At 39.8% G+C, this 10,082-nt stretch overlaps 1 protein-coding gene across 2 annotated transcripts; it reads right to left on the reverse strand.

Moving 5' to 3' along the window:
- Positions 1-1,987: 1,987 nt before the first annotated feature.
- Positions 1,988-9,669, reverse strand: LOC117301842 (zinc finger protein 85-like). 2 transcript variants are annotated; one of them, XM_033785836.1, is made up of 6 exons: positions 9,576-9,669; positions 7,861-8,031; positions 6,216-6,362; positions 5,818-6,018; positions 3,067-5,092; positions 1,988-2,099 (listed from the first exon to the last, which is right to left on the reverse strand). In XM_033785836.1, exons 2-6 carry the CDS (start codon positions 7,976-7,978, stop codon positions 2,018-2,020), a joined length of 2,574 nt encoding a protein of 857 aa, XP_033641727.1. In that variant the 5' UTR covers positions 7,979-8,031; positions 9,576-9,669; the 3' UTR covers positions 1,988-2,017. The 2 variants fall into 2 exon arrangements, with proteins under 2 accessions (XP_033641727.1, XP_033641728.1); XM_033785837.1 differs by lacking the exon at positions 9,576-9,669 and adding an exon at positions 9,329-9,409.
- Between the last annotated feature and the right edge of the window lie 413 nt (positions 9,670-10,082).

The following is a 10,082-nucleotide window of genomic DNA, read 5'->3' on the forward strand; positions in this document are numbered from 1 at the left end:
GAAATAAATCAAATGAATAGACAACATTAAAGGCAGTGGACACTATTGGCAATTGTCAAAGACCAGCCTTCACAGTTGGTGTATCTCAACAAAATAACAAACCTGTGAAAATTTGAGCTCAATCGGTCATTGAACTTGCGAGATAATAATGAAAGAAAAAACACCCATGTCACACGAAGTTGTGTGCGTTTAGATGGTTGATTTCGAGACCTCAAGTTCTAAATCCGAGGTCTCGAAATCAAATTCGTGGAAAATTACTTCTTTCTCAAAAACCATGGCACTTCAGAGGGAGCCGTTTCTCACGATGTTTTATACCATCAACCTCTCCCCATTACTCTTCACCAAGAAAGGTTTTATGCTAATAATTATTTTGAGTAATTACCAATAGTGTCCACTGCCTTTAACAGCCCCGGAGTAACTGACCAGTAAACGCAACTTCTTTCTTCGTTATCTTTTTAACCAAAGTATTCGACATCCATGATTATTTTATTCACTGATTTCTGATACTTATTCATTTCTAAGGAAAATATGTAACACTTATTTGATATAAGTACACTGTTAGGGAATTACTCTTAGCACTTTCTCCACATCATATATTAAAATTAATAATAAATTATTTGGAGTTTCAAATAATAATAAATAATAGCCAATTCTAATTAATTTTTTCCATGTTCATAAAATTAAAATGCAGCTGACAAGGTGAACATTTGATTGTCTTTAGCATCATCAATACATTCAAATTTAAAAAGTCATTGTCACATCTCTTGTTTGTAGTAACCATTATAAGAAATTCACCACAATCACAAGGCCTAATTTTCGGACATTATTTCAAAACTTACCAAACTGCAGGCATGCAACTGTATTTAATCAAAGAAAAAGAGGAAAGTTCAAGGCCCACCAAAACTTTGAACCCCTTTTTTAAAAATACAGCATGAGCAGTAAAAAGGTTCCAGATTTGAACGTGACAACCGTGCAAAATAAATTTGTCTGAAGTATAAGTACATTTTAAAAATATGTTTATCTAAATTTCCTGGTCAAATCTGTCAAAAATAGGGATATAATCTTTAAACAAAATTATAGTCAGATACATGTAGGTGGGTTCAATCTTACGATGCTAACTCAGTAGACAAGTATTGTTAAAAAATACATACAGACAAAACAAATAAAACAACTGCAAGAACACCAAAAACAACAACAACAACAACAACCTGACAACATCAAAACAACAACAAAAACTCAAGGTCTACATTGGGGGTTAAAGTATCCAGTTTTCTTCCATTTCCCTTCAAAAACAATTGAGCTTTTTTAGAATTCTAATTAGCAAATAAACATAAAAATGGACGGATAATAATCAAGTTACTTAGTAGAAGTGCCTGTGTTCAAGAAATTTCAAATTTTGTTGACACTTTTTGAAGCGTTTCTCACCAAAATCATTCTCAAAATTGCAAAAAAGAAAATGGACGGATAATGAGTTGGTTTTTGGAACCAGTGGTAGTAGCGTTTTGGCGATGTTAAAGAAAATCTGCAGTGGTTACGGCCACGCAGGAAAAATAATCCATAATTGGAATACCCAATCTGAGAAACTCTTCATACGGAAAATGTTCTCAGATTAAGTCGTTTATTTAATTCCCCCCCTCTAAAACCACATCCCCTTAAAACGGATTTGTTAAAATGTCATATGGTAATTAGTTTTTGAAGTAGTTATCAAAGGTTTACCCTCACTTTATAATTGATCATGGAGCAAATACCAAAATAAATTACCCCTGGACACCTTGCGAGAGAATAATGGAAGAAAAAACACCCTGGTCGCACATGTTGTGTGCTTTCAGATGCTTGAATTCAAATATTTTAGTTAGAAGCTACTTCTGTCTCAAAAACTACATTACTTCAGAGGGAGCCGTTTCTCATGAAGTTTTGGCAACAGCTCTCCATTGCTCGTTCCAAGTAAGTTTTTTTGCTAACAGTTATTTTCAGTGATTACCAATAGTGTCCAGTGCCTTTAAACCTGGGTACAATTTCATAAAGCTGATGAGCTCAAATTCTGCTGAGCAAACTCCTTTGGTTTGTCCTGTTGCTCTGAAAGATCTGAGTCACTACTATAGGGCCACTGATTTTCCGTTTCAGAAAAGTGCAAATTCCGTTTGGCAAAAACATGAATTCCGTTTCAGGCACAAAAAATTCCGTTTCATGTTTTTTTAACTAGATAAAAGGTTGTTTAATACCCAGGGACACACTTATAAAAATCAATTTGAGATAAGTTGCACTGTTGACTTCGTAAAATGTTCATTTGAACTGACAAATTTCAAAAAAATACTTTTTTTTATAATATTGTGGATTATTTTGTATACTGCTGTTCTAAAAAGGTTGCACTGTGACTGCAGTATCAATGCACATGATGTGAAAGACTTGATTCCAAGTCTAAAACTGCAGTTGATTCTCTGCATCAGCCACATTGTAGGCTAATGACAGGAGTGTATCCACAAGAGGGCGCTGTTTCAGCATGATCAAAGACTTGGGAACAAGTCTATGGACGTGACCATTCTCCATCCACAAACAAAATGTCAGCCATTTTGTTTTCGCTTTGGCGACAGAATGTTGACAGTTTACGGTTTTATTTTAGACCTTTCCGAGATGAAAAAACATTGTATGTGTTCTTATAGATCATAGGTAAGCTAGTTTGTGTATTATTGTTGGTAAAAGAGAGGGAGAAAATGCAATTTGGGTGAACAAAAAATGTTTAAAACGTGCCGCGAATAATGCCCTTCGCTTAACCATGTTAACAACGTGTGTACATCATGTGTGTAAACATTGAGGATGGTGTGAAGTAGAACAGAATGATCCACGGTTACGATCTCGTACTTTTTAATGGTCTGATTTCTGATGCCTTTTTAGTTTAACAAAAAGAATCTTAATAAAGAATGCAATTTCAATAGTTTTGGCGTCAAGAAAAAAAAAAAAAAAAAAAAAAATCAAATTTTCTGAAATCCCGTTTTCCGTTTCAAAGGGCGGATTCCGCGAATTCCGTCCGTTTTCCGCGATCGCGGAAAATCAGTGGCCCTACTACTAACAGAATGAAGTTGCTCCTGATCATGGTTTCTTTGGTTAAACGATAAGTGGTCTTGTTCACTCTCTGATAATTGTTCCATATTATTATCTGAGTTTCCTATTAATGATTTCTCAAGACTAAGAATAGTTTGCGCTTTATCGATTGGCAAGGAGAGATTTTGTTTAGTCATTTCATGGCTCTCATGATTCCTTTGAGGAATTTGTACGTTAGTTCTTAAAGCTGATGCTAACCCCTTCTTTGTTTTCTTTATCGTGATTCCAACAGGTGACTCTAAGCATTGCTCCTGGGTTCCAAGATTCTCAGTGACAGGTGACCCTTCTTCATCTGGAGGTAGAGTTTCATTTCCAGACTCCGCTATCAAAGTGTCCAGGTTCTCAGCACCGTATAGCATTGACAGACTTAGGGAAGCATCTCTGTTGTGAATTCGTATCAAATGAGCCTTCAGGTTGCTACCGTCTGCAAAAGCCTTCCCGCACTCTCGACAGACGTAAGGTCTTTCCTTTGTGTGGGTCCGTTCATGGGCTCTTAAGGTGCTCCCCTGCTTGAAAGCCTTCGGGCAAGCCTTGCACTTGAATGGCTTCTCATTTGTGTGGATAAGTTCATGGCTCTTAAGGTTTCCTCTGGCTGAGAAGGCCTTGCCACAGACTTTACAAATGTGAGCTCTCTCTTTGGTGTGGGTCCTGATGTGTGCCTTTAAGGTGCTGCTCTGAGTGAAGGCACGGGTGCAGAACTTACAGATGTAAGGCTTCTTGTTCAGGTGGATTCTTTCATGAACGCAGAGGGTACTTCGCTGGGTGAAGCCTCTACCGCAGTGCTTGCAGACGTAGAGAGTGTCTGTCGAGTGGGTTCCTAGATGAGCTTTCAGGTGGCTGCTCTGAGTGAAGGCCTTCCCGCACTCCTTGCAGATGTAAGGTCGCTCGTTGGTGTGAGTACGTTCATGGCTGATTAGATTCCCGCTAGAGGCGAAGGGTTTACTGCAATGTCTGCAGATGTACGGCTTCTCGTTGGTGTGGAGCCGCTCGTGTTTCTTCAAGCTACTCAGGTTAATGAAGGTTTTCCCACATTCTCCGCAAACATTCGGGTTGTCCTGGTTGTGGATACGCTCATGCCGACGGAGATTGGCGACATCTGCGAATGCCCGATCGCACTTCCTGCATATATGTGGCTTCATGTTTGTGTGGATGATCTTATGTCTGTTGAGATGGCTACCCTGGCGAAAGCGCTTCCCGCAAAACTCGCAGCCGTATGGTTTATCATTGATGTGGATTCTCTCATGGCTTATCAGTGTCCCGCTTGCGGCGAACGCTTTCCCGCAGTGTTTGCAGATGAATGGTTTCTGTTTGGTGTGGAGCCTCATGTGGGTTTTTAAGTAAGCAGTAGCTGCGAAGGACTTGTCACAAACCTCGCAGGTGTAGACTTTCCCGTCTGTGTGCAGCTTGGTGTGTTTCTTCAAGCTGCTTGAATTTTGGAAGAGCTTTTCGCAGTGTTGGCATTGGAAGCTTTTCTCGATGTTGTGAATCTGTTGATGCTTCTCTAGGTCATCTTCTGTTAAGAAGGCCCTTGTGCACTGGTTGCAGACGAGAATCGGTTTCACAGGCTGCTCTGTTACTTGATTCAACAAACCTCCAGGCCCTGCAAACTGATCCTGATTCATCATTTCGGTTGAGAGTTTGTGACCTTTTTTGAGCTCTTCCTTATCAACAGGCGATATTTTATCTGAATATTCTTCTGGAAGCTGGTCTACTTGGTCTGGGTCAATTGTCTGTTTGGCATCATGAACATTCTGTTCTTTGGCTTTGGGTGATTTTGAACCCACCACTCTAGCGTCCGGAGAGTCTGATGATCCTTGAGACTGAGCTGAGTTGCTCTGATCTAAGGAAGATTCTAGGGGCACGCTGGAAGGATCCTGAGGCACGCTGACCTGCATCTCAAGATTGATTCCATGTCGGTACTTCAGATGCCTGACGAGGAAAACAACACTGCTGAAGACGTAGGAGCAGAAAGGGCATGGTTGGTGGTCACCATCTGTGAAGGAAACAAAAAAAACATCAAGATATTATGTTCACCGTTTCACTTTACACTCTTAAATGGTCCAAGTTACCAAATAGGTCTTCTTCCAAATAGCTGCAGAAAAGCAACTCTGCTGAAGACCCACTTGTTTCGTCGTTTATTTTGGGCCATCATAGATACTTTGATCTGTGTTGGACACATCCTATCACTTTGCAACCTCTGAAAAAGGCCCTCCATAAATGCCAGCTTATTATTTCAAGAAACTGCCGAAAACCCACTTGTTTCGGCGACAATGATTTGTATTTTGGGCCATCTTTGTCTTAGATTCTTTGATCTGTGTTGGACACATCCTATTGTCTTTGACAATTACCAATAGTGTCCACTGCCTTTAAGATTAACTTTAAATATAAATATGAAGAGTAAACTTGCGGGTACAACCAATGAGTCAAATCTCTTTTGAAGGAGTGGTGGCTCTGAAAAGAACCGGTTTGGTCTCGACGTTTCGAACAGAATACTCTTCTCGTCCTCTGCTCGTCTCCATTCGCCTGAAGACGAGCAGAGTATACTGTTCGAATCGACGAGACCACTGCTTCAAAAGAGATTTTACTCAAGAGATTTTACTCATATTCAGATTTACATCTATAGATACTCTTATTGAATTCTCCACACCATGCAAAGCTTCAATGAGCTTATTATTATTCACCTGCCTGGGCCGGTGATAAAAGAATTTCAGAACAAACCTGCGACTTCGGTTGCCTTCTGCAGCTGACTAGTGATCCGTTGATTGATGTCTTCAATCCCACGGAGGTCGAAGGCTGCTTGGATGGATTCCATGACCCCATCTGATGGCTGACCCTCCTCTACCTGATACTCAGCTGAAATGCCATTGAGGTTTGATGTATTTGAATAATCAGGGAGGACAGATTCAAACAATGACGAGTCTGTTTAAGAAAAAGCATATAATAAAAAAAGGTCGATCAGCATTCTCCCTAAACATAGGACAAACAGTGTAAATGGAAAGATGCCTGGAAAATGAGTTTTGTTCCGACCCCCAAGGGTCTAAGAGAACTCTGTGGTTTTTAACAGGTTAATTGATGGAATTACGATTCCAAAAAGTTCTAAAAGTCATATTTTTTACCATTGGTGAGTTCTGTTCTCTGAGGGGCTCTTGAAGAGCTGAGACTTTCTCCTGGTCGGTACTGGACTGGACGACTGCTCTTACGTCGGTGCTTCTGGAGTGCGATCCCAGACGCCGTTGAAGACAGCAACTGAGGGATGGCACTATCTATAAGAAAACAATTTCAAAACAAACCTTAGTTTTATCACATGAACAAGACACTGAAAATTTTCTAATATGTTAAAAGGGAAGGTAGACGTTTGATTTGTCACTCTTATAGCAATCGCAGGCCTGATACTTCACGGAGGCAACGGAGGCGATTGCCTTCGTTGCCCCATGCCATTGCCTTGGTGCCCTTGAAATGCTCCAGTAGAAATTTACAATTTCCTCATAGGGTGCCCTTTGCCAAGGAGAAAATGCCTTGGTGCCCTTGCCCTTTCAAAAACAAAGCATACAGGCCTGCAATCGCACAACATCGGTAAGCAGTATTGTCGAAAGGCCCACACTTCATGTATTACATCATATAAAAGAACAAACCTGTGAAAATTTAGGCGCAATTGATCATCCGGCTTATTTTACATGATTGTAGTTGTACATTGTTGTTGCCAGGCTTATATTGGGCTTAAAAAAAAAAAAAAGATTTAATTCGTCCTTCACTTAATTGATTTTTTGTCATATCTCAAAATTGACACCACCTTTTGAAATGAAATTTTCACAATAAGTTTTGTAAACTAAATTTAGGCCTATATCTGATTCTGATTATTTAACATTAAAATGGTTCCAAAAACCACTTTGCTTTGGAGGACACAAGTGTCAGAAACGCCAAAACTTGAGTCCAGTGCGCTTTCTTTCTTTAGTTATTTATTTATTTAAATAATTTACCCAGGGTGAACCAAATCAGTAAAAACAACTGGTTTAGGCATACATTGGTAAATAACACAATATTATTAAAAAGTTAACAGACATAATCACATTAAAAAACTAACAATATAAATAAATAAATGAAGCGTAAACATGTAGGGATATGTTATGGGACAACTAAGTAAAAACAATATAAAAAAAGATGAGTAAAATAATTACTAGCCATTTTGTTTTCCATATTTTATATTTTGTCTATTGCTTGTAAATGTTGTATTATAGTATTACTTCATGTATCATCATTATTCCATTTGCTTGTAAACCATAATTCTCATTCACTCCTAATTGTTTTGTTTATTTGTTTGGATTTGGAAATAAAGTGAATTGATTTAAGGGAACACGTTGCCTTGGATCGGACGAGTTGGTCTATAAAAAGCGTTTTGTAATCATTTGTTATAAAATGCATATGGTTAGAAAGATGTTTAAAAAGTAGAATACAATGATCCACACATTATTTGCCTCGAAATTGCGGTGTTTTCCCTTAACTTTGCGAACTAACACGGTCGGCCATTTATGGAAGTCAAAAATTTGACTCCCATAAATGGCCGACCGTGTTTGTCGACGAGGTAAGAGGAAAACCACTCAGTTTCGAGTGATACTTGTGTGGATCATTATATTCTACTTTTAAAATATCTTTCTAATCATATGCATTTTATAACAAACGGTTACAAACGCTTTTCAAAGACCAACTCGACCGATCCAAGGCAACGTGTTCCTTTAAATTGAATATAGAATGAAAGAAACAAACCTAGATCTAACAGCATGTCGTAATGCTCCTGAACATTCTCGGGTCCAGTCTTCTCGTAATCAGCGATTACAGACAACTGTTCAGCTGTGAAGCTCTCAGAGTTGTTGTCGGTTGCCATGGTGACTGGCAGAACTATTTTTGTGGATTATAACTTCCCATTATTTCTATTACCTGCCCAAAAACATGAAAAATGCATTAAAAGACAATTAAACATTAATTTTTTTTTTAATTGTTATTACTCGCCTTTGTTTTGATAAGAAGGCCCCATTAAAATGATAACATTTTTAATGATAGCTGTGCCAGGTTTTTTTCCCAGAAAAATTGGAAACTGCAAATAAGTCATGGAAGATAAAACTATAATAACATACCACGGAAACAGTAATCATTTTTCAATTATTAAAATTTCTAATCTCTACATAAATCGAGCTGCAAAAATAGTGAGTGGTACTTGTTGGTAGTGTCTAGTTTTCTGAGCGCGGGCACATAACTAGTTGCGATAACATAACCCTCCTGCCGACGGGAGCAGGAGGGTTATTGCAGCTACAACTAGTATAACATTGGTCGATTTGTACACTAACACTGCACCTGCTGCAAATCATCATCATTCGGCATAGACTTGCGTCCGTGGCCGCCGCGTCCTCAGGTTGTAATGGTGGCGCACTCCTGGGCTCCTGGAGTTGCCGCCATCACCTGGTGTCTTTCAATCGCTGCTTGTCTTAGTTTTTCGACAGTTCTCAGTTGCTGCAAATGGCCCAATTGAATACAAGTTCTACTCGAACACAGGTGACTCAGAGTTGACCTTGTTTTCACACCTTGTCTTTGGACACCCCCCCCCCCCCCCCCGATAAAATTTCCGTATCATAATGATTATGATAATCCAGCCACCTCTTTGTCATATGTCTTGAGTTTTTGTCTGCACCTGCTAGTTTGCAACCAATGTCTGAATGTGCGAGTATACTCCAGAGGAGGTTTCTGCACAGTGTAGGAAGATGATGATGATATAAATTGCGTCATCCATAAATAATGAGACATTCTTTTTGGGTGAAATGAATGAAAAAGTGGTGGCACGATATGGAAATCTTTTCACATGTTCATACACACACCTCCGTTTGTTTTTGAGGGCGCTACACAGTGGTGTGACCTTGTTTACTCAACACAAGTACTCCACACGACCAGTCGGTTCGTACCGTGGAGGCATAGTTTTCCCCCACCCAATGGGTACAGAATTGAATTACAATCCCCGTAAACTGCATAAGAGTCTTCCAAACTTCACTCTGTCTGAGTGTGTAAGTAATATTTCTAAATTAAATATCATGCAATTAACGCAACCTCCGGCTACCTCCGGCTACCTCCGACTTTTACCAACACCCTTATTAAAGTTGTTAAAATAATACTACTACAGTAGTAGTCTACGTAGGGTACTAGGCCTGGACCCTACAATGTATGTTTTACTTTTAATAATGCTCACTCATCAACAGACTGATGATGGACGGCAGGGCGACCTAGTCGGTCACACCATAGAGTAAGGACAGAGAACACGGAGTCGGTCACACACACACAGTCCCACATACTAACACTGCATAGTGAAAAAAAGACAAACGGACGGACCGAAGATTCTGTCGTAATTTCGCCCATATTCAACCAAGGAAACGACTACATATTTCCCTTATAAGCGGAGCACACAAAAGCCATTCCTGCTTTGTTTGTAAACCTACCTTGGTCGCTCCATTTGGTTAATTATTGGAGATTCTTGTGTCTTCTTTTTGTCTAGACAAACAGACGGGAAGCATTTTGTTGACTGTCTGGCTAGCTGGCTTTTGGGCTGTGAATAGCGCCCTCTATTGCCTAATTTTAGATAGTCCACAAGAAATCAGCAGCTTGCAGGGGGCGGGGCGGGGCGGGGGCGGGGGCGTGGGCGGGGGGTGGGCGATTTGCTTATGGCTCCGAGTTTGTCTTTAAAAAAGCGTAAAAGTAGAAAACAATGATCTACACAAATATGCCTCGAAATTGCGTGGTTTTCTTTTTACCTCGTCGACTTAAGCCCGGTTCATACGACATGCGAATGCGAAGCGCATTTGACGTGAATTTGACGTCACAACCCTCCTTTCGCACCGATATTTGCAAGTGAGTTGAGCAAAGTTGAACTGCTGCGGATTATTCGTTGCGAATGTGTGATGTAAACTTTCGTATCGCATTCGCATAGTTGCAGTGAAACAAAAACA

This window comes from Asterias rubens, chromosome 17, assembly GCF_902459465.1.
Source record: "Asterias rubens chromosome 17, eAstRub1.3, whole genome shotgun sequence".
In the NCBI taxonomy this organism is placed as follows: Eukaryota; Metazoa; Echinodermata; class Asteroidea; order Forcipulatida; family Asteriidae; genus Asterias; species Asterias rubens.

Excerpts from the sequence above, each read along its gene's own strand:
- LOC117301842 (XM_033785836.1), bottom strand. The coding sequence starts at position 7,978 with ATGGCAACCGACAACAACTCTGAGAGCTTCACAGCTGAACAGTTGTCT. Across the intron at positions 6,019-6,215 it reads GAGAACAGAACTCACCAATG|ACTCGTCATTGTTTGAATCT; the intron begins GTAAAAAATATG and ends TTTCTTAAACAG. Across the intron at positions 5,093-5,817 it reads GAAGGCAACCGAAGTCGCAG|ATGGTGACCACCAACCATGC; the intron begins GTTTGTTCTGAA and ends TTTCCTTCACAG.